General features: G+C 40.5%; 1 protein-coding gene across 1 annotated transcript; it reads right to left on the reverse strand.

The window, feature by feature from the left end:
- Positions 1-549: 549 nt before the first annotated feature.
- On the reverse strand, positions 550-15,742 carry SAMD7 (sterile alpha motif domain containing 7). Its single transcript, XM_060009999.1, has 7 exons — positions 15,642-15,742; positions 13,773-13,897; positions 10,873-10,951; positions 9,180-9,808; positions 8,041-8,162; positions 3,931-4,041; positions 550-744 (listed from the first exon to the last, which is right to left on the reverse strand). The coding sequence occupies exons 1-7, from the start codon at positions 15,740-15,742 to the stop codon at positions 550-552; spliced, it is 1,362 nt and encodes a 453-aa protein (XP_059865982.1).
- Positions 15,743-25,116: the final 9,374 nt, after the last annotated feature.

Genomic DNA, 25,116 nt, shown 5'->3' on the forward strand with positions numbered 1-25,116 from the left:
CCAGCTGTAAGTACTAGGGATGCAATGTACCACATGATAAATAGAATGAACATGCTGTATGTTATCTATGAAAGCTGTTAAATAAGTAAATCCTAAGAGTTCTCATCACAAGGAAAAACTTTATTTCTTTCATTTTGTATCTATAAGAGATGACGGATACTCACTAAACTTATTGTGATAGCTGTTTCATGATGTATTTAAGTCATATCATTATGTGGTACACCTGAAACTTATGCAGTGCTGTTATGTCAATAGTATCTCAATAAAACTGGAAGGATAAAAAAGAAATACACCTCTTTATATATACAAATTTGATGTTTGCAAATTCTATCCTTCATTTAGTATTTGCTTCCAAGGATACGGCTCCAGCCGCTTTGTGATGTGGTCACCTCAGGAAGCCTGGGCAAGGCCTCCTCCCAGAGAGCTCAGGAGGGTGGGCTTTCTCTCCCTCTGATCCGCCATCTGGTCCTGGGAAACCCCCGCACACCCTTCAGAATATGCCAGACTTTTCAGAAAACCGATTAAGACTGTTCTTGCTCTGTGAGGGTTTTAATTTCTCATAGTATCTCGCTCATTTCTTTTAGGAATGATCATATCCTGGGAACAAGGAACGTCCAGTGTATCACTCCAGGAATTAAAATCCAAAAGAGGGTTTGTATCTGTTGGTTGATTGAATGCTTGTTTCGTGTGGGTAGGAAGTGAAAGCCTTTTCTTGTAGAATATACTTTCCATATGCTGAGATACCTTAGAAGACAAAATATAGTAATTACATCTATGAATTCTTTCAATAACACAGCATATTCTGCTAAGCCACAGGTGGCAGGGAGGCTGAGGTAATTTCAGGCATGGGACATCTAGAAGGACACAATTCTAGGATGCGGTGGGCTTTTTCTTTTAGAATCATAGTGTTTACATTGTAAAACTGGATATCAAGGTGGTAGGAGCTTACCAGTTCCTGTTCTTGGTTCTGCTGTGGTTGATCTGCACACACAATTATTTTACTCTGAGTTCACTCTAGCTCTTCCTTTCCCAATGGTCCCACAAGGGTTCCCACAGACACCCTACTTCACCTTCACCAACACCCAGCCCGTCCTTCTCCAGGTGAGGCTGGAATTCTTTAGAACCTCAGCACACAACAGGCCTTCAGTGGGCTTAGTGTTGAGACATAAATAAGGCTGCGCTGGCACTTGGTGCCCTAGTACTAACCAGCGGGCTCCTACACAAACCTGATGCCGAGTGGGACCCAGGAGATTTCTATATTGTTCACATTGTTACAGCTCAAACCGCCAGCTCCCTCCATTCTAATAATATCTGTCTCAAATTCCAGTAACTTTTTCTTCTCCTACCCCTTTCCTTGTGTGCTCAGTCCCGGTCTACCTTCTACGTCTCTGTTCTGGAGGGTAGGTTTCCTTCTTCTTAGCAGTTCTTGCTGTAATGGAACTTTGCCCTTGATTCCCATTTTGGAGATTGAGATTTTGTTATCCACTGATTCCTGCCTGCTCACCTTCTGGGACTTTCAGATGTTACTCAGAACCTTCCAATTTTCCTGCTTCAATGGGACCCCTGGAAATTCCCAATCCCAAGGACTCTACAACTGTTCTGCTTGGTTGAACATCTGGCATCAGCTGGACCTTCCCCCTCCACCTCCCCCCCACCCCCAGCTTCTGTGGGAGTCCTGTCCTGTTATGCTGGTAGATGGGGCCTGGGATATAACAGCTCAGCTGGGCTGCATGGAAGCACTTATATATATCAGATAGGAGCATAAGAATGCTAGCAGCAAGTGAGGAGAAGATTAAGAATGACTTGGGGTTGGCCACATTGTAAGGACAAAGCAGAACAAAAAGTGCAACGCAAGTGATAGACCAAAGCCAAAGAAAATCAGATTTGAGAAAACACTGCAGTGTTATTGTAAGTACTCCAAGAGGTACAGTTTCCTCACGAAAGAAAAATCAATCATTTAAAAGTGAATATTATATTGTACCAATGTTAATTTCTTAGTTTTGACAAATGTGCCCCGTCATGTATTATGTTAACATTAGGAAAAGCTAGGTGAATTCTCTGTACTATCTTGGCAACTTTTCTGTACCTAAAGTTATTCCAAAATCAGAAGTTGAAAAAAAGAACATCAATGGAAACACTGAAGTATTTGCATTAGAAATAAAGAACTTCTTTACCCTGAAAAGTTTAGGAAAAATAAAAAGGGTTTTGAAGAACATTCTGGAAACTCAGCTCCTGGTCTAAGCATGTATTGTGAATAAGTAAAGTACTGTATAAATTCTGAAAGAATTAGTTGAGCCTTCTTGGTTTGACTTTTAGGAAACTCACTCTTTCAACAAATAATTATTGACCTATTATGGGTTTTGCACGTTCTAAGGTTGTATCTGTCAACAAAACAGATAAAGATCTCTGCTCTAATGGAGCTTACATTCTAGTGCGGGCAGAGGGAAATCAAAAATAAATATAACAAATAAATAAATTATATTGTGTGACTGAACGTGATGGGTGCTATGGGGAAAAAGAGAAGACCAGAAAAAGGGATAGCAGTAGTATGTATGGGGGCTGGGTCGTGTGCAATTTTAAGTAAGGTGAACCAATCAAACCTCACTGAGATGGTTTGGTGGAGCAAAGATGAAGGAGATGAGGGAACAAAGCATGAGGATGTTGGGGGAAGAGCATCACAGGCAGAGGGGGGAACAGTGTGAAGGTGGAACCTGTCTAGATGTTCGAACAGCATCCAGAGGTGAGTTGACAAAAGCAGTAACTGGCAGGGAGAGACTCAGAAGATGAGGTCAGGAAGGCAAGGGTGGTGATGGCTGGAGAGGACTGCAAATAATATAGGACTTGGACTTGGACTTTGAAAGAAATGAGGAGCTATTGCAGACATTTGAGCAGAAGAGTGACATGATCTGTCTCATGTATTAGAAGAATCATTCTTTACTGCTGTGTGAATACGCTCTGGGTGGGCAAGGGCAGAGCAGGGAGAAGAGTTAGAAGGCTAACACAGTAATCCAACGAGAGAAGACAGTGCCTTAGACCAGAATGAAGCAGTGGAGGTAGTGATGAGAAGTGGTGCTCTGGAGCTGGCTTGTTCCAGCTCTTGAGACCAATTGTTATAATTTTAGGAAATTTGCAAGCTAATTGCCAGAAATGCCATTATTAAAAATTAAATTATATAAAGTTACAATTAGATATATTATATTGCAAACTAAAGTATTAAATACCCCAAACCTATCACTTAATTATTTTTACCTACTTATTTTACTATAATTGTTTATTATTATCTCTGCTCTTGAGGTTGTTTACACTTGTGCTATCCACATGGTGAAGACAGTCTGAAATGGGGAGCTGCTGTGCATCTCTTCCCAATTCTGTATTCAGTGACGCTGCATATGGAGTTTGTCAGCCATGGTGGGAGGACTGACACCACAGAAATTGACAAATGCTACGAATTGGGGTCCATTTTTAAAGACAGCAGGTTGTTAAACATTGGCCAGCACACCACTGCTTTGTGCCTTCCCAACCAAAACTAGGAACGTGTACCAATGCCCCGTCCAAAGTTTTCAGGTTCCCTTTTTTTTTTTTTTTTTTTTGCGGTACGCGGGCCTCTCACTGTTGTGGCCTCCCCCGTTGCGGAGCACAGGCTCTGGACGCGCAGGCTCAGCGGCCATGGCTCACGGGCCCAGCTGCTCCGCGGCATGTGGGATCTTCCCGGACCAGGGCACGAACCCGGGTCCCCTGCATCGGCAGGCGGACTCTCAACCACTGCGCCACCAGGGAAGCCCTCAGGTTCCCTCACTTTTATCATGTCCCCAACCACAGAGGGGAAAAGCTTAATAAAGAGGTATTGTTAATGTTACAACAAGATAAAGGTAACATATTTCTCTTAAGCTTCATACCATTAACACGTTTAGTTACGAAAAATCACACTACCTGCGATTGGATCTTTAATGCCGGCCCCAGCTTTAAGCCCATAGTGCTTCGAAGATGCCCCTCTGTGAGTAATGGCAAAGTTTCTCCATCAATTGCATGATCTTTAAACACCTTATTAAACACAAAAGATGTCAGCTTTGTTTAAATGTCTTTTTTTTAAGACCTAACCTATTTTCATGAAAGCAACTTGAGCGACCTTTCTGAAACACAAAGCTAAGCACGCCACTCCTCCTTAAAACCTAGACTGTTTCCGGGATGAAGTCACAATCCTTCAAGTCTCTGTGGCCTGATCCCTTCTCCCTCTTCAGTCCCCTATCCTGCCATCCTCACCTTTCCCACCTTGGCCCTGGCCTCTGGCCACTAAAAATTATTCTCAAATCCCAACCATGTTAAGTTCTCTCTGGCTTCTGGTCCTCACCTGGAAATTCCTCCTTTGCCTCCCTCTCACCTTGTTGCCCCTCAGGTGGTAAACTCCTCACCATCAGGTCTCACTTTCGATGCCTCTTCCTCTAGGAAACCGTAAGGCCCTCCTGTGTGTTCCTACCATGCCCCGTAGCTGCCCTCTCCAGCATGGTCACGCTGATGTGGAATCCCTTACGGTGCCCCTCTTCTGGACTACAAGCTCCGTGAGAAGAGGAACCATATTTGTCCCATTTCCACTGTGTGTTCCGTGCCTCGGAGGGCATGCCTCAGGACCAGCAGAAAATTGGATTCTTCTTGGGAAACTTCTGTACCAGGAACTTTGTGTTCTAACAGATTTTAGTTATTTACAAACTATATTTATTAAGTAATTATTTCTTTTCCTATTTTAACTGATCAAATTGTAGAATGGCTAATAGAAGTAACTTAATTTGGGCCAAAGCAAAAAAGTGGACAGTTTGGGTTAGTCTCTGTAGCCTTATTTTGGGGAAATGTATGATATTTCTTAGGTTGTCTGTTGTTTTGAAATATTTTGAATAACTTAAGCATACCTTCTACCACCTTTGAGAATTCCTAGGGCCCCAGGTACCCTTGGCCGAAAATCATATGGCCCAATAGCCTCAATGTAGAGTAATTATGATGGAAAGAGCTAGATTTGGAGTCACACACACATTTTTTTAAGCAGTCCTCTAGCCACCTTGAAGTTCAGCTTTACTCAGCTGCAAAATAGAGCTAATATCTCCTTTGCAGAAGTATGGTGTCGATTAAATTTAAAAGACAATCTAAATAATTTACTTAGCACTGTGCCTGGCACATAGTCTGTTGCCAATAAAGAGTAGGCGCTATTATTATGATTTTTTGTAAATGAGAGAACCAGCACAGAAAAGGTTAAGTGAGTTGCCCAAAAATCATAGCTTGCCTGTTAGAGAACCTGTAAAATAATGTATAGTTCATGATTCTGATCCAGAATTTTCCCTGCTTAACCCCACTGCTAATCAGCAAAAGGAGTGCTGATAAAAATAGTCACCTATATTTATGGTAGAAAATTTACCTAATTTCTCCTTCCTTTGTAGGGATTCCATTGAGCAGTGAAGGGACCATGAGAGATCATCCAAAGAAGGAGAAATCACAGAGATAAATTTTCACACAGAGGTAGGCTGGCACCCAGGGCCTGAAATGCATGAGAGCCTAACCTTCAGTCCTGGTGGATGGACCCTGGGCCTGAGGCAAGGATGCAGAACATGCCTCTGTCATTCAGAAGATACCCTCACTTCATTCTCATGAGAGCAGCTTGGGCCAAGTGCATGGTATAAATATGCATGTATTTTTAATAATTTCATTTATTTTTAGAGAGAATACTTTCACTGCTGACTTATTTGAACTAGACATTGACTTTGAACAAAAAAAATGTGTTACAGGGTATCCTGGATGTCCCTAAATGGCTGAACCACCCATCCTCTCTTCACAGCTATTTAAGATTTCATTTGCAAGGGGCTTTGTATTTTCACTGCGGTTATTTTTTCCTGAATTTCCTTTTTCAACCTGCAGAAGGTGGGTGGTTGGAGGTTGCTGCACCTAAGGCAGAGGTGAGGAAGAAGAGGACAGAGAAGGGGACAGGGGGTGTGGCCCTGAGTAGTCCCAGGGGCTGTGAGTAAAAGCGGATGGCACATTGCAGACAAGGGTTCCTGTGAGAGCTGTGCACAAGCAGTGCTACTTCAGAGCCTGTTGCGCTCAGACGGCACCCAGCTGCATCCAGGGGGGTGCTCCCCATTTCTGTACAGAACACTGTCACCGAACACAGCCTGGTCATGCCCAGCAGAGTGTGGCATCCTTGCTGTTGAGGTCACCAGCAATTGCTAAGAGGGGAACTGACTTTAGTGAGGAAACAAGAGCAGGACTTGATCCTAAACACATTTGAGAAACACTTAGAAATCACTGTACCACTTCTTGGGGTGGGGAAGGAAGCACCAACATCCTGTTGGTAAGAGGTAATGAGTCAGCAAAGTTTGGGGTCTTCGTGTTTATGTGACGTCTTTATACCCATAAGGGGACATCTGGGATTATAAAGTATGAAATACATGTAACATTATTTATTACAAGAGTGGTTATTATAAACTGCATTTTTATGACTGTGAATCACTGACTGATTAAAAATAGTGAGTTCAAACAGATTCAATCCATCAGAAGTCAGTAATCAAATGTTCGTTATACATGGGGTTGCTTCTTTCTGGTTATCAGAATTTGGTAACTTCATTGTACCACTTGAAAAGCGGCATAGATACATTTAAAAAGTGACTTACCCACGGTTAATGACTAGTAATAAAATAATAAGGTTATACTCATTGAATAGGCAAAAACAGAACAAATTTTTTTAGCAGGTATGCAAAAAGACAAAGTAGGTGACTTGAAGAATACAACCTGCCTCATAAGTAACTTGAGATTCTGCTTTCTCTAGAAGCCTCTGAGGCAATGATGAAATTAGAATCTACTGAGTGCCAGGCACTCATTTATGCTTACAACAATCCTTTGAAAATGTATTATACTATTATCCTCATTTTACAGATGAAAAAAACCGAGACACCAAGGAGGGAGGCAATTTGTCTTAGGTCACATGTCCAGAAAGTGGAAAAGCCAGGATCTGAACTTGTACTTTCTGGTTTCATAAGCCATACTCTTAATCACTACTCTATATGACTTTTCCATTGGTCCAATAAAAAGAAAAAAGGAAGAAAAAGAGAAAGGGAAAGGAAGGAAGGGAGGGAGGGAGGGAGGGAGGGAGGAAGGAAGGAAAATTTTTAAAAAATTAACAGCATTACACTGAAGAAAATATCACAAAATGAGATCTGAAAAAAGTTATCTCTAACATCAGTTACTTATGATGTAGTTAAATCATAATGTCCTTTCCTTGCTTTCTTTTACTTTAAAATATAAACCAAAGATAGTTATACCAGATTTAGTAGGCACATTGTTGCTTGGAATTGTGTTATTAAATCACTTGAAAAAGTAAATTATATGCATGAAAATGTAGCACTGACATAAACTTCAAAAACTTGGCAACCCACCATTTTTATCTCCAATTTTCCCATATAAGTGAGGCTAGTTTTACTTTTCAAGTGTCCTGATAGTTCATTATAATTTAAAAAATAGTATTTATCTACCAGATTAAATTATGTGTGTAGGCGTTTTTATATATTGCCCCAGAATAAAAACGGAATTTTAAAATAGTTAATTTCCAACTTTTCAGATGTATTTCCTTCTTGTCCTTTTTAGAATAAAGTATATATTTCTGTTATGTATGATAAGTAGCCTAAAACTTCTGATACAGAAGTACATGCCTCCAAATGTTTGCTAAATGGATGAGCAGGGAATACAGTAGACACCTCTCCTTCTTCTTGGATGTTTGGCCTCTGAACCTCCTAATTCTGGGAGAATTCCACATCTCAGGAGCCTTAATGGGACAGAAACTAAAGCCAGACACTGGCTTTCCCAGCCTCCCCTGAGGCTGGGGTGGGCACATGACCCAAGCTCCACCAATCAGAGGCTTCTGTTCCAGGGGAGCCAATGACATACAAAGGGAGAGATTATTAGGAATGCTCTCTGGGGTCAAAATCAAGTTCAACAGAACTCATTATGAAGGAAGTATATTTCAAAGTGTCTAACTTTTAAGAAAATACTTAAATGTTGCGTCACCTGAGCATAGTCTGAACAACCTGGAAGGCCACTAATGAAGTTGTACACGTCATTCACGGTCCATTTCTGAATATCTTCATCCAAAGATAGATTTTCCTTGATTGTAAGAAGCACATGTGTTCCTTTAAAACAGAAAGAAAATTATTTTGTGGGAAAAGGGAAAAGGGGGAAGCTAAGAGTACAGTTTCATGTATAGTTACATTCATTTCCTCATGTTCTATTACCACAGAGCAGTCCCTTTACATAGATCTACACATAACCCCCTTAAAAGATAGAGTTACTGAGAGATGATTTCTAAAAAAGCTTAGCTACCTCCTTTCTTTTCTTCCTCTAAAGGATCTTTAATGACAACCTTATCATAAATAAAAACAAAGTTCCAGCTTCTCTCAGATTCCAATAGAAATACCCTGTGGATTTCATTCTCCAGATTAATACTACCATGTTCTATGATGTTACATGATTTATCATGCTCTCTAAGCCATGTGAGAATTTAGCTACATCTTCATCAAAATGGCAAATTAATATTTTGTCAGGGAAGCAGTCGGTATGGTGGTTAGATTACACATATCCAAATCCCTGTGTTTTAAAATATTTTTATCTAAAGAAGTTCCAGTTTTAAACTATTTTTTATCTAAAGAAGTTCTTGAATACTATTCAGTGTGTCTTTTTGGGGCAGGGGGTAGTGTGTTAATACTCTTAGGTTAGAGAGTATCATAGCAGTAGTGAGCACTGAAAGAGCTTCTGTTTAATTGTTTATTTTTTCTACACTTAAATACAGGGGAGATTGAATTCATACTTTTAAGCAAGAAGCCCCTCTGTTTTGTGTTGAAGAGATTAGATTAAATCAAAAATTAAATTAAAATGTTAATTAAAAATTCTGGTAGGCTTTCCCATCCTTCCTCATATTTACCTTCCTAGCCTTTGCTGAAATTCTCTATATAGCAAATATATAAACACAGATACATTGCACTGTTATGGCTGACTGGAACTAATGTAATAAATTTTTCAAGAGGAGGTAATTCTAAGTAGGATCAAGAAGAAGGAGGATAAAAAGAAACACAGTGGTTACAGCTCACCATGTAATAACTCCAGGGACTTGATGACCTGCGGTTCATGAGGATTAGCCCCTGGACTCCTACCTGGCAGAGACGGTCGAGGAACTGGCGGGTAAGCCTCATTCTTTTCACCACAGGCTGCCAAAACCTGCTCTGAAGCCTTCTCCTTCCCATTGTCCCAGGCCTTTTCTTCCAGGGGAGTGCCATGAGCTCCCCAGGGTTTTCCATGGCCGCGCTCCAGCTCTCCAAAGGTGTGGGCAAGAGCTGTAGATGGCTTTTCTTCAGTTTCACCCAACTTGTGATTGTTGAGAGTGTCTGTTTCTGGGTCTTTTGCATACTCATTCTCTTCACAGGGAATTGCACGGGTTTGGCCTAGGGGCTTTTCTTCTACTCCACTTTTAGAACTCTCGGTGTCACTGTCTAGAACTTTCTGATTCCCTGTACCTCTCCTGAGACGACGACATTTCTGCCCCCAGCTCTCTAGAAAGTGCGGACCGGTTGCCACTAGCATGGGGTTTCCCTGAAAGTTTCTCAGGGCGCTTCTGTGAGCATGCAGGTCACTGGCAGGGAGCATGCTCCTGCCATGGTCGGTGGCTGGGCCAGCTGGGATACTGAAGCCATAAAGGAATGGTACCCCTAGGCCTGCTAGTCCCTTGGAATTAACTTTTTCTATTCTCCTTTGTTGGTAAATGGCATGCATTTCCATTTCCATCCTAAAAACAGAACAATATATTTTATAAACCCAACAAAACCATTAGAAATATCATTTTAATGGCCCTCTGCCTTCCCTATTGTAGCACCTCTGCTTTTCTTTTGAGTCCTTATGCTACTTATCTGAAGTCTGTTAGGTGTAAACACGAATCTCCCAGACAGCCACTGGGAAGGAGAGTCTGGAGTAAGATCAGAGGTGAAGGGTTTGGCTGAATCTCACAATGGAAGTCTAAGGCCAGTCTTTAGAGCACTGTCTCTAATGGATGTGACAATCTTAGCAGGGATGGGGAGAATGCAGCACAGCATTAGTTTCTTGCCAGAGATTAATCCTCAAAGAAATTAAAGTTTTGGGAAGAAGTTTTTAAACCTTACAGTACAATTTTAGTGAGACTCAAGAAACACAGAAGTCTCAACTGTTAAAGTTAATGCCAGTGGTAAGGGTTGGGGAAGGGAGAAGGGGGGAAGACTTGCTGGTATTTTTGCTTACTTTACTTTGCTTATTGGTCATCACCTGGACCCCTTAATGTTCAGCAATAACCTAGTCATCACTGCTGTGTGTTTCTCCTGGCTGTTGAAGGCCACTTTTAGATTGACAGGGGGCTGTCTGGGCTCTAATGGCATAGTTTGAAGTGGGATTGGCAAGCTTGGCTCCTGTCTTTGAGCAGAACTGAAGTCATTTAAGACAGAAATGCCAGTATGAATTTCAAAGGAATCACAGCTAGGCATTTTAATTATGAGACACTGACAAGCTACTGTGATCTGTAGACTTAGCTTCGCTGTGTAATTTCTAATCTTGTTTTTATCCTTAAACAACCTGTGTACATGTTTGTATATGTTTCTTTTTGTAATATTCCTGGACTACTTTTTGAAAGTGATCAGTGTGTGTGTGTGTGTGTGTGTGTGTGTGTGTGTATAATCAGTGAATACATATACACAAATATAACAATACATACAAAAACAATACACAAATACAATAAATGAATGAATATATAGAAAAGTATATATATAACAAATGAATAAACAAACAAGTGAATGAATAGAAAATAAAACAACATTGTTACATTACCTGGCAGTATGCTGCCTTTGAATCATTTCATTCCTTCTAGCCATTGCCTTTATGGATTCAGGTGGCAAAATGCCCCAACCTTAAACAAGAAAACCACCATCCCACCCCACAAACAAATTAACAATATCCACTTGAAAATAATGAAAGAAAATATAATGATTTAAAACAGTATCTGCAAAAAACCACCAACTGAGCACAGTGTTGGAACTGCTATCAGTTCATGGCTGTTCAGAATCTTAGAGTCACTTTGGTGATGGCATGATAACACCAGATAATTTTTTTCTTTTTTATGGCTGCGCCTTGCGGCTTGCGGGATCTTATTTCCCTGACCAGGGATTGACCCCAGGGCCCTGGCAGTGAAAGCACCGAGTTCAAACCACTGGACTGCCAGGGAATTCCCCAGATACTTTTTTTCTTTAAGTATGGGTCTCATGACTGGCAATGTTTCCCTACCATACTTCAAAAGGAAAAAGATGAAATTAACTGTGGATCTCTTGATCGCTTGCTTTTTCAGTAAATACTGATAATTTTTTTTTGGAAGAAAAGAATTAGCTGACCTTAAAAAAAAGTAACTAAGTGCTTCTTTATGCACTGAAATCCCTGGAAATAATACATTGGGTTTGTTTTTGTTTTTGTTTTTTTTTGCGGTATGTAGGCCTCTCACTGTTGTGGCCTCTCCCGTTGCGGAGCACAGGCTCCAGACACGCAGGCTCAACGGCCATGGCTCATGGGCCTAGCCACTCCGCATGCGTAAGACTGCCAACCCATGGGGTAATGCCCAAGGATGCAGAGACTGTCCATGTGAGAAGATCAGTGTAGAGGGTACAATTCTCATTACCTGGATTTTAGCACCCTATGAAATGTGGACTCATCAAACCTATTTCAAGTTTCTTTCTCTTTCCCAAATAGTTGACATCAAACTTAGTGCTAGTCCTGTTGTAATAATCCACTCCCTACCTAACATCCCAAATTTTGAAACAGATCCCTGTCTTAATCCCTATTTTGCTAACTTACTTAGTGGCTCGGTTTCTATAGGACTGAGGCCCTACCCTTGCCCTTGCTTACTCTCTTACACGTCAGCCTTGAGGTGGGAGACTGACCTCTGTTCCTGGGACAGGTTGTCAACCTGCCTGTTTGTATCCAACTATTGGCAGTTTCTGGATTCTTCATCAGTAAGAAGCTCTTTCTGAGTCAGCAATGCAGCTATTTCACTGGTCTGCTTAATTGCTGCCTGTAACTTCGGGCTATAGATTTAACCTGGTTCTTGCTGCCAGATGGGGCTACCACCCAGGTTCAGCTGATGGGCCTGTCACACTCCAGTGGGTGTGTCTAGTTTCAGACCTGGCCCCTGCTCAATCTCATCGAAGTGGAGCCACATGCACTGCGGCAGACAACATGCTTAAGTCCAGGCAGGCCAGTGTCTTCACTGGCCCTGGCACCAATCTTATTTCTTTCTGTCTCAGGCTTTTCACTCACATTGTTCATATCTAGTGGGTTGGTCAAAAAGTTCACTTGGGTTTTCCTGTAACATGGAAAACTCGAATGAACTTTTCGGCTAACTCAGTATTCAGAGTTGTTGGAACTGGAGAGCAGGGACAAACAGAAACTCACTGAATATAGTTTGGGGGAGATAAGATGCATCAATCTGATCTTCAATCTTATTCCCTCTTGAGCCCCTACACTCATGTTTTTACTGACACCACTCTGCTGAAATTGCTCTTATCGAGATCATCAATGACCTCCACAAAGCTATATCTAATCATGTATTCTTGGTCCTCATCTTACTTGGCCTTTGAGTGGCACACTTGACACAGTTGCTCACTCTTTCCTTAAAACACTTTCTTCCCTTGGTTTCCAGGCCTCCGTCCTCTCCTGGGTTTCCTCCCACATCAGTGGTTGCTTTTTCTATATCTCTGTTTATCTTCTAGACCCTGTTGGTATGTCCCAGGGATCATCCTTTTAACTTGTAACTCATCCTTTTAACCCACTCTATGGATGATCTCATCTAGTCTCATATATCCCGATGACTTCCAAAATTATATCTCCAGGTTGTCTCCAGAAGTCCTCCCTGGACTTCAGCTGCCTTCCAGACATCCCCCCATTGATTGTCTATTAGGCATCTCAAATGCCTATGATATCCCTCCCGCCCCAAGAACTCCTGCTTTCATGGTCTTCCTCAACTCAGTGAAGAGCAACTCCACCTTTCCCATTTCTCAGCCAAAATTTCTGATGTCATCCTTAACACCTCTCCTCTTTTCACATCTCATATCTAAACTCTGAGAAAATCTTGTTGTTTCTACCTTCAAAGTATTTACAGAATCCAGCCACTTCTTACCATTCCTACTGTCACCACGCAGGGCCAATCCATCATAATCTTTTGACTATTCTAATAGCCCATTAACTCCCATCAGTTTAACTCCAGAACTTTAATCCTATCAAGTTTGTCCCCAACACAGCAGCCAGAGTGATCCTGGTAAATTGTAAGTCAGACCATGTCATTCCTTTGCTCAAACTCCTCAAAAGCTTCCCTCTTCCCCAGAATAAAAGGCAGGTCCTCACTATGGCCTATCAGGCCATATGTAAACTGCCCCAGGGCCTTTAACTCTCAGACCTCACCTCCTCATGACCTCATCAGTTCCTGCCTGTAAGATAAGACAGATAGTAATTGCAGATTTTCATGTTATTCATCAGTAAATTGATGGTTGGAGGAGTTAAGGGACTTACACTTGGTTACACAGTGGTGGAACCATGATTTAAACCTAGGTAGTAATTATAGAAACTACAAGTATAATCACCATACAGTTTTGCCTCTAAAATTTGGCAGTAAATTTGATGGCAAGCTTAATGCAGCAATCCAGTTCACAGTGGCTCCACAGACGAGAGCCACCTGTTGCTCATACCTGAGTAGACATGACTGGACAGCACGTTCGGCATATTTGCATTTGGTAGAGCAGAGAATCCAAATTGGGAAGGAACATAAAACTGTCTTGGGTCAGTTGGAGCTACAATGGGAGGCAGTAAATCTCTAGGGAAAAAGATACACATTAGGATATTACTCAGCCATAAAAAGAAACGAAATTGAGCTATTTGTAATGAGGTGGATAGACCTAGAGTCTGTCATACAGAGTGAAGTAAGTCAGAAAGAGAAAAACAAATACTGTATGCTAACACATATATATGGAATTTAAGAAAAAAAAATGTCATGAAGAACCTAGGGGTAAAACAGGAATAAAGACACAGACCTACTGGAGAACGGACTTGAGGATATGGGGAGGGGGAAGGGTGAGCTGTGAAAAAGCGAGAGAGAGGCATGGACATATATACACTAGATAGATAGCTAGTGGGAAGCAGCCGCATAGCACAGGAAGATCAGCTCGGTGCTTTGTGACCGCCTGGAGGGGTGGGATAGGGAGGGTGGGAGGGAGGGAGACGCAAGAGGGAAGAGATATGGGAACATTATATGTATAACTGATTCACTTTGTTATAAAGCAGAAACTAACACACCATTGTAAAGCAATTATACCCCAATAAAGATGTTAAAAAATAAAAGAAAAAAAAAGATACAAATTAGGTAAAATGAATGGAATTGTACAAAATTTCCATTGCATAGACAGTGAGTTTTTTTTAATTGCCATATGGGATTCTATCATCTCTTCCCAAAATGAAGTACAAAAGTCCTGCAGTCTCTATTGGCTTAAGTAGAAATATGATGAGAAAGCTTAGGAGGAAGAGCTCTACTAAGGAAGGACTAACTCAGCTGCCAACACAACAGAGAAAGCAGGAAAGGGAAGTTTTAGGGATGTCAGGGAAAAAAAAAGATCCAATCAAATCAGTACCAATGTCTGATTTTCCATTCTTGACCACAACATTCTTTCCTCATTTGATAAACATACTGTGGCTTGAGTTTTGCCATCTGGGATCAGTGACTACCTGGGTGGACAATTTATTTCTCCGAACTTCAGTGGTCTCTAGAAGTCCAACTCTTTTGTTCATGCTCCATGAACAAGCATAAATACTGAATTTTTCTTTCTCCTCGGAATGTCAGACTATATCTTCAAAAGAAGGGAAGACAGGAAACTGCCAGAGTGTACAACCAAAATACTGATAACTTCACTTTTATTGCAAAGAAAGAATTGCTCTATCACAGGAAATCCAGGATACCCAATTGTTATGGACTGAATTGTGTTCCTAACCCCTGCCCCACCATGCGACTGTCTTTGGAGCCAGGGCCTTTAAGGGGGTAATTAAAGTTAAATGAAGTCCTAAGGGTGGCGCCCCAGTAAGACTGGTGTTCTTATAAGAAGAGGAAGGGACACCAGAAGTGCTTGCACACAGAGAAAAAGCACGTGAAGACACAGAGAAAAAGGCAGTCAAGTCTGCAAGCCAAGGAGAGAAGCCTCAGGAGAAACAAAACCTGCCAGTACCTTGATCTAGGACTTTCAGCCTCCAGAACTGTGAGAAATAAAATTAAGCCACCCAGTCTGTGGTATTTTGCTACCACAGCCCTAGCAGACTACATCCACGTTTGCACCTATGCGATGCCTGTCACATAGAAAGTGCTTCTTAGCTATTTGCTGAGTGAGGACATCAAGCAGGCCTCAAAGGGGAAGTGATGAGAAGTTTGTTGAAGATGTGGCCGGCAGATTTATTGCACCACAGTTCCCTGAAATAACATTAGACAATAAAACAACACTGGGATTAACAGCATTTGAAACCTTAATAATATCCATTTTCTCCTTTGACTGGAATATCGTATTGAAGAGAAATACCTATCCACACTTGGAGGTTCAAATGGTGAGGGAACCAGTGGAATCCTCTGATGCCCTGATGCTGTCAATAAAGGGTTCACGGCCATCATTGGATTTATCATCAATATCTCTCGCCACTGATGGAGTTCTAAAAAAAACCAGATAGATATGTCAACAAATACCTCTACTTTTTGTGAACTATTTGAATTCTTCTTGAACACGATGAACACCTTTTGTATTTTCCCAACACTTGGGAAGACTAACTACAGCAAGATTTCAGTTACACAAAAACCCCTCCATTGTTAAGTACCCAGATACAACTGTAGAACTCCGTGTGCCTTTGGAATTTGTTGGAGAGTGCACAGGTAATACCATACCACACTACAAGCAACACTAATAAAATTAAACCAGTTTTGCAAGATTCCAGAAATACCATCTTCTTTTATTACAACTTATTTTGATGTTTATATTTCCAGAAGTACAAATGCACGTATGCTCCCATATGTTAAATTTTTGGAAAAATATTCCTATTTAGTTGATAAGATTAAAACAGAAAAGAGGAGGAAAATCTTCCTAATGGCCCAAAATACATCTAATTAAAGTGAATACAGGCTGACTGTGTGTGTCTAATTAGAACAAGTGACCAAGTTATATCCAAACATACATAAACACAAGCATTCATAACTTTATCTAGAACCTAGTGATCAGAAAAAGGGACCATTATAAAAGGGGTAAAATTTTGTCTTATATTTTCTTATTAATTATTAACATCTTTTGAATAATTTTAAATATTAAATGAGTGTTAGTCAAACAGGTCACTTTAGCTTCTTCATCCTCAATAGTTACTTTAAAAAAAACTGAGATAACTATAACTATGTTTGAAAAAAAAAGGAAATCAGGAAGAAAATGTTCTGCTTTTCAAAGTAGTGATGTTTTTTCTTTCTCGTGTGCATATTTGATTTAATTTTTAAAAGAGTTAATACATTCATATGGTTCCAAAACTAGAAATACAATGGTATTTAAATAAGCAGTCACTTCTTTAGCTTCTTTTCCAGGCCTAAACCTACGGATCAACTTCGAAATTCAAGTCCACAGGTCACCTAGCATTGGCTTTCACCATTCATATGCATTTTTTTCACGTTTTGAATGTGGATTTCTTTTCACTATTTCTGTGAGGTCGATATAATTTCTTCCCTGATAGTGGCCTCAGAGTAGTGACCAGTCAGAATCAGGATAAAATTATTTGCCAGATGCCTGCCAGCCAAGGGTGAGATGCCAAGAAAGAACTCAGGCCAGGTGTGTCAGCTGTGGGCTTGCATCTCTGGTGAGGACACTGCTCCTTGGCTTAGAACCTCAGGTCCTCCGCATCTGAGATTTGGTGCACAGCCACCTTTTTTCACCTCGTCCATTACACAACCAAACAGTGTGGGACACAACGTGGGGTTTCCTTTTGAAATACTGTTGAACTTTGATTTGTGTCATGAATTGACAGTCTCTGGTAGAAGTTTGAACTTACCTATGAGAGAGAAACTTTGAAGCTGTGACATATAGTGCTCATCTTGCATTTTATGTGATGCCTGAAACAAATCTGGAGGAAGGAGAAGGAAGAAAAGGAGTGCAGAATCCCTCCAGAGCAAGCATTGCCTAGAGGCTGACCACTCCGCTACTTCACATGTCACCACAGGGAAGTACCATGGAGACTACTCACCAAGAGCGGATGAGACTATCTTACTTTGGGATTCCTCCAAAGCAGGCCTGAGACAAGGACTTGAATGAAGGTAATTTATTTGGGAGGTAATCCCAGGAAGCCCACATGAGGGAGTGGGTGAGACCAGGAAGGGAAAAAAAGCCAGTAAGGGGTGAGCTAATCTGTGAGTTACCACTATGGACAACCTTCTGAGGACCCTCTAAGAAAACTTGTAGTATACACCTCATAACTGTCCCAGTGGAAGACATAGAGCTGGCCATTTACCCACTGATTTCTGTCAGACACTGGTGGAGGGCAACGTTCTCCCTTGCATCTGGGTTATGCCGGAGCTAGATCCAACAAGCTCCTACAGTGCCGGAGAAAGCCTTCAGTCTGAAGCAGAGAAATGCACGTGCTTGAGATGGGAAATGACCTCTATGGTTGCAGGTGAACTCAGAAAGGGGGTATGGGTAAGGCAGCAAGAACTGTTGAGGCCACGTGATTACTTTCTAATGTCATTCCACTAATCGACACAAATGCCTTTCTTCTGGACTACCAGGTTTGCCAGGCATAGGCATATTTCTACGAGGCTCTGTAGGGTCCATTGTCTGCAACAACACAGCTGGATTTTTTTCACTGTTATTCATGTGCTCAGTGAAATGAGTGGGGGACTTAAGGCTCTTGAGCCAATGGAGTTGAAGAAACGAGGCATCGGAGACAAGTCTCATCTAATCTACCATTAAAGCCCTCCTTGGTACCACACCTGTCCTGGATTCCACGGTGCTTGAATCTGACTTTCTTTTTGCAATGCCAGGGAAACTGAATGTAATCTATAAAATTCTGTTACACTTCTGACATGGTAATTTATTATTTTTAATCAGTCTACCAAATTTTTTCCTAAAATGTAAATTATTCCCAAGTCTACAGAAATGTCCCTATGTCATGAAGGTCCCTGGGAAGGACAATGAGTCATTGGCACCTACCACACCTGAATGTTACAGTTCTGGGCTCCACCTGGCTTCCCTAGTTTCTTTTCATCTTTACACCTGTGAGAAAGTGCTTATTTACTTACCACGACATCTATTAGTGCCCAGATTTTCTTAAAAAAAAATTATAGCCCTGTACTATAGACTCTCTCCCCTCAAAATTCGTATGTTGAAACCTAATCCCCAAAGCAATGGTATTTGGAGGTGGGGCGTTTTGGAGGTGATTTAGGTCATGAGTGTGGAGCCCTCATGTATGGAATTAGTACTCTTAGAATAGAGACAGCAGAGAGCTCCCTCAGCCTTTCCTCCACATAGGACACAGTGAGACGAAGGCCATCTATGAACCAGGAAGCCAGTCCTCACCAGACACTGAATCTGCTAGTGCCTTGACCTTGAACTTCCCTGCCTCCAGAATCGTGAGAAATTAATTTCTGTTTATAAGCCACCCAGATTATAGTATTCTGTTATAGCAGCCTGAATGGAGGAAGGCAATTTTTAATGTTGTGCCTGTTACCTTTGAATGTCCCAAATTTTATATATGTATATTTTATAATTATATATATACACATATATATATTTTTTAACATCTTTATTGGAGTATAATTGCTTTACAATGGTGTGTTAGTTTCTGCTTTATAACAAAGTGAATCAGCTATACATATACATATGTCCCCATATCCCCTCCCTAACCCACCCCTCTAGGTGGTTGGTCACAAAGCACCGAGCTGATCTCCCTGTGCTATGCGGTTGCTTCCCACTAGCTATCTATTTTACATTTGATAGTGTATATAAGTCCATGCCACTCTCTCACTTCATTCCCAGCTTACCCTTCCCCCTCCCCATGTCCTCAAGTCCAGTCTCTACATCTGTATCTTTATTCCTGTCCTGCCCCTAGGTTCTTCAGAACATTTTTTTTTTTTTTAGATTCCATATATATGTGTTAGCATACGGTATTTGTTTTTCTCTTTCTGACTTACTTCACTCTGTATGACAGACCCTAGGTCCATCCACCTCACTACAAATAACTCAATTTCATTTCTTTTTATGGCTGAGTAATATTCCATTGTATATATGTGCCACATCTTCTTTATCCAGTCATCTGTCGATGGACACTTAGGTTGCTTCCATGTCCTGGCTACTGTAAATAGTGCTGCAGTGAACACTGTGGTCCATGTCTCTTTTTGAATTATGGTTTTCTCAGGGTATATGCCCAGTAGTGGGATTGCTGGGCCATATGGTAGTTCTACTTTTCATTTTTTAAGGAACCTCCATATTGTTCTTCTTTTTTTTTTTAATAGACTATTTTTGAGAGCAATTTTATGTTCACAGCAAAACTGAGTAGACAGTACAAAGAATTCACATATACCTCTCCCACACACACGCATAGCCTCCCCACTATCAACATCCTGCACCAGAGTTTTACATTTGTTACAATGATGAACCTACACTGACACCTCACTATTACTGAAAGGCCACGGGTTCCCTTAGGGTTGGTTCACTCTTTCTGTTGTACATTCTTTGGGTTTTGACAAATGTATAATGACATGTACCCACCATTACAGCCTCATACAGAATAGTTTCACTGCCCTAAACCAAATTATATTTTAAAGCAAATATCATCAGACACTTCCAAGGAAGTACTCTGGAGTTGACCAGACCTTTCACTTTACCAGCTAGGTAGATAAATACTTGAAGCTCCAAATGTGTGTTTCTACAAACTCACCGTTTTGGAGTTCCTCAGTCATGGATCAACCCGTGAGTCTTTAAACATTAACATTCACATTTTCAGGGTATCCTCTTCTACATGTTTAGAAACATGTAGACAATTTTTGAACCAAGGTCACTTTGCTGTGGCACATGAAATGCTCCTGAGTCAAAGCGTAGACTGGGATATCCGTTCTGAATGCAGAGCGTGTCTGGTGATCCCCAATGCAGGAATGCACTGGTGCTTAGGTTTGCATTCAGGCTGGATTTCTTTGACCTAGGGCTCTGATCCTGGATGCCCAGCACTTTAGGAGGATGAAGACTCCTTAATCTCTGTCTTCAGACTCTTACCCTCAACAAACCCTTCCAGGCAGCACATAGAAGATTTAGCTAGTGCTAATTCTGTCTCAACTGATTAGGGCAATAGTAGTAAGACATGAACTCCATGAACTTGCCGAACTATGAAACAAAGCCCTTGCCGAATCAGCAGATACTTACTGAGTACCGACTGCTACTATGGAGAACGCTTGCCTGTCTTATGCATCGCAGCCAAGTGCCAATTCCATTCCATTTCTTTACATGGCTTTACTATGACCATACATTAAAGTCAATACAATTTGAGTTTGGCCAACCCTGAATTTAAGCAATTATATATAGAATACTTATTGCACGTATGCTGCATGAATTCTGGGATTATATTCATTAAGATAAATTAATTTTTAAGTAACTGCTGTATTCGGTAAGTTTTTACATTTGAAAGGTAGATCAATAGAATTAAATATTTCTATAATTCTGAGAAAAATAAATTCTTAAAACTAGAGGGAGATATTCTTAAAGGTTTTTCAGTTATAAAACAATCCTTAGTAGCTTCACATATTCACTGTTCTAAGTATCCTGTATTAATGTGAGTGCTGCAAAGCATGTTAATGCTAAAGTGTAATTCACTTGTCCTTAAGTATATTTTCAGTGTTTTAAAATAATAAATGAGAAATCTTTTTTAAAATTAGGAAGGCCAAGAGAGCTGCCCCAAAGCATTTCATGATCAAATACTTTTAGCAGAAAAACTAGCTGTGAGAAGAGACATCATGGCAGTTTTTCATTGCTATAGTTAGAAGTGTGAAAAAAGTCTATTTTTATATCCTACAAGAAAAAAGTTTTTAAAAATTATATAAATGTTAATTGTATAAAATAAAAATAATTGTACTGATATTCAAAATACATTTGTTAATTGAAATAAAGTTTAAGGTAAGACTAGATGCATAACTGGCATAAAATATTTGACTGTTTCTAATTGTAGATACATGTATTTCCTGAGAAGATTACACGGGAATTCTAAAATTATCCGAGCACTTATCTCAAGTGGAAGAAATAGTTACATTTAAAATATCTTCAACCCAAATGTGCAGCATGGTCATTTACAACAGGACAAATGACATTACTCCTTAAAATCTGAGCAGCTGATATCACCTTCAGCCCCTATCCCACATCTTCTACAAGGCTCTGCCCAATCCTGGAGATTTCATCTTCGTGGGTGCTCGGGTTCTGAGTTTACGCCACTGTGGGCCTCCCAGTCTACTCCCTTAAGCTTTTCCCTCCTCTCTGCTCTACACTGACGCAGAACGCAGTCCACTTCCCTCGATATCCATATAAAACCACTAACACAAGGTAACACGTTGTGTAGCTGACTTTACCAAGGTCTTGGCCGACTGGGGAGCGTGTGTGTCAAATACATCTTAAAACTGAACATCAGACTTTTCCATTGTGAAACAGTCCTTTGGGCAATTTTGACAATGCAGGCTCTGGCTTCTTGCTCTTTTCTTTTTTTTTTTTTAAAAAACCTTCTCTCAGCTGCTACCCCAATAACTCTAAAGCAATTGTTCCCACTTTATTTTGCAGAGACCACTCTAGCCCCTCTCCCTGAGTCCGCTCTTAGCCTTTCCTCAGTGGGCCTTTGACTCTGGTCTCTTCATATCTTCCTCCCCAACTCCATCTTTGCTGAGGGTAGGGGAGTTTAGAGATTTCTACTTGTTTGAATTATACCACTAACATCTCACTTTAGAAGGCAGCTAGACTTAATTTTGGTTTTAAATAACAATAAGCACTTTCCCTGTTATACAAGCACATTATAAATGAGTTAGCACTATAGTGGCAAGTAGTATTGACAACAAAGACAGTTAATACTGAAGCACTTGGTAGTGGCCCTAAAATATATTTCACTTTTACTGAAGGCACATGCTTCAGCACTCTTCTAAATGCATCTAAATGCACATTCCCTAGAAAGTGTTGCTGATGACAGATGGCTTGCATGTGCTTCCCTCACCTCCTATTTCTTTTCACTGTGGAAGTTCATTGTCGTCAGATCCAGCCATGTCTTCTTGAAATGAAAAGTTCTAGGTCTATTTGCAAGTATTATAATGAAAAGGGATAAGCCTCTGTCATCAATAAGCAAGTAGATATTATGTAATTTCTTTTCTTCTTGAAATCAACATAATTTAAGTGCTACCACAGTTTGTATACATTGTGTTCACTTTCTTCCAAAGATTGTGAAGTAAAACCCATTATATATAAATCTGTACATAGACTAAAGTAAAATTCTAGCAGTGCTCAATTGAACTGAATTTTAGATATTTCACTTAGATCTTTTTAAAGAAAGAGTGAAGAAATATTAAAATGAGATGTTTTTCATGATTATCATTGATTGTTCCTCAATTTTTTTCCCCCAAATTTTCTACTCTGTCATTTCATGGTCCATACCTCGTGACAATTTTTTTGCATACAGTTATCTGCAGTAATGGGAGGCCATTAAAGCAAGAATGGGGAGTAAATGTATAGCTGTATCACAGAGAAGCAGGTACTTAATCTATTTAAAGATAATGAAACACTTAATAACTTTATATAACAACTTTGAAATGACTATTTCAAATAAATTTCCTTTTACTTAAAAAAACTAAAGCAAGGCAGTATTTACTTATTTATTTGGCAAATAAATCTTTACTTTACTGTCAAATAAATCTTTACTCTTTAGTAACTTCAGCCAAATAAGAATTTATTAGCTAACATACTGTTAGTAATGAAGCCAATAAAATTTATAGATAAATCTAAGTATTTCTTTATACATATTTATTTTTCCCAAGTGTATCATGTTTGTTTGTTTGTTTGTTTTCTTTGCGGTACGCGGGCATCTCACTGCTGTGGCCTCTCCCATTGCGGAGCACAGGCTCTGGACGCGCAGGCTCAGCGGCCATGGCTCATGGGCCCAGCCGCTCCGCGGCATGCGGGATCTTCCCGGACTGGGGCCCAGCTGCTCCACGGCATGTGGGATCTTCCCGGACCAGGGCACGAACCCGTGTCCCCTGCATCGGCAGGCGGACTCTCAACCACTGCGCCACCAGGGAAGCCCAGTATCATGTTTTATAGTATACCCAGTAGTAGGGAGGAATGTATACCCAGTAGTAGGGAGGAATGCTGTTGATGGTATTTACACAAGAATAATACAAGAATATTTCCTTACGTCTTCATTTTTCATTAGACCCATACAGAACCGTATTCCTTTTAAGATAAAATTTTCCCTTTATTTTTATGTGCAAACATGTTTTCTGAAAGTAACTAGCCTCAGTTTGGACTAATCAACGTGTAGATTTGTGTACTTACATCCACTGTGAAGATCTCTTGGTTTAGACATTGCTCAAAGAAGAACCATCCAAAGACTTTCTGTCTTTCAATTGCAGAAGCTTCTCTGAATGCAGGCTGAAAAACACATCGGACAACTGTGTCAGACTGTCTTAATTAATTCACCTTGCCTTAAATACGAACTCAGCTAAGTTGATTAGTCCTATTTCATGACAGAAACGCTGCCCTCTATATCCTCTACAGATAGGAGAAAAGACGTTAAGCCCCAGGAAAGTGCACCACAGTGTACATAAACCTGTCTCAGAGTTTAGCCTTTACTTTAATCCTTCCTTAGCCTTTAAGATGCTTTGTGGGCATTCAGTTAATGCCACTCTTCAATTTAACACAAAAGTAAAATACTCTGCATATAAGTAATAAGGTTTTCTTTGATAGAAATAGAACTATTTTATATTTCCAACAGATTTTGAGTGGAAAAGTTCCTTTTGCAAGTAGGAAAAAAAAGTTATTTTCCACAGAGCTGCAAAATTAAAAGATGGCAGTATATTTAAGGAAGAAGCTGCTAGAATTGACAACTGTACTTTAATTCCTATAGACAGTGAAAGAAACTTTTCATAATCTGTGCGAGAGCTATGATCCATATAAAAGAGAAAATACGGAATTTTGAAATAGACCTGTTCTATTTACTAAAGAAACAGTTGAAACCTTGAAAAACAATATCCATATTTTTCTAACAATTTTACTGGTGGAAAGTATGAAATAAGAATACAGTATGAAAGGGCTTCCCTGGTGGTGCAGTGGTTGAGAATCTGCCTGCTAATGCAGGGGACACGGGTTCGAGCCCTGGTCTGGGCGGATCCCACATGCCACGGAGCAACTAGGCCCGTGAGCCACAACTACTGAGCCTGCGCATCTGGAGCCTGTGCTCCGCAACAAGAGAGGCCGTGACAGTGAGAGGCCCAGGAACCGCGATGAAGAGTGGCCCCTGCTTGCTACAACTAGAGAAAGCCCTCGCACAGAAACGAAGACCCAACAAAGCAAAAATTAATTAATTAATAAACTCCTACCCCCAACATCTTCTTTAAAAAAAAAAAATACAGTATGAAAAAATTACAGTTGAGTTACAAGTAATGCTTTCGGCTTCTAGTGTGACGATAACTTGCTGCTTTGTTGACACACATTTTTAGCATTGGATATTGAGGTCATTATAAAAAATACCACATGGGATGTATTGACTGCATTTTAGGGTGATTGTTCATGAAGCAGTCATCAACAACAGGGACTTAAAATGACTAACTAACAGACCCAGTCAAGTCCCAGGCCCACCGTGTATGAACTGTACGACCTGGCCAAGGTATTAAGGTATTAAACTTCTCTGAGTTTCAGTTTCCTTATCTCGGAAGGGCCTCATAGCGTTTTTCTGAGATGTGAAGGTGACAAAACAGAAAAATTACCTGGATAGCTCCTGCTGAGCATTAGCCATTGTATTAGA

Source organism: Delphinus delphis, chromosome 4 (genome assembly GCF_949987515.2).
Source record: "Delphinus delphis chromosome 4, mDelDel1.2, whole genome shotgun sequence".
Lineage (NCBI taxonomy): Eukaryota > Metazoa > Chordata > Mammalia > Artiodactyla > Delphinidae > Delphinus > Delphinus delphis.

Coding starts and splice junctions, on each gene's coding strand:
- SAMD7 (XM_060009999.1), bottom strand. CDS start 15,742: ATGATAAATCCAATGATGGCCGTGAACCCTTTATTGACAGCATCAGGG. Junction 10,952..13,772: donor GTCCAGTCATGTCTACTCAG/GTATGAGCAACA, acceptor TTCTTGTTTAAG/GTTGGGGCATTTTGCCACCT. Junction 745..3,930: donor CATTAAAGATCCAATCGCAG/GTAGTGTGATTT, acceptor TTGTCTTCTAAG/GTATCTCAGCATATGGAAAG.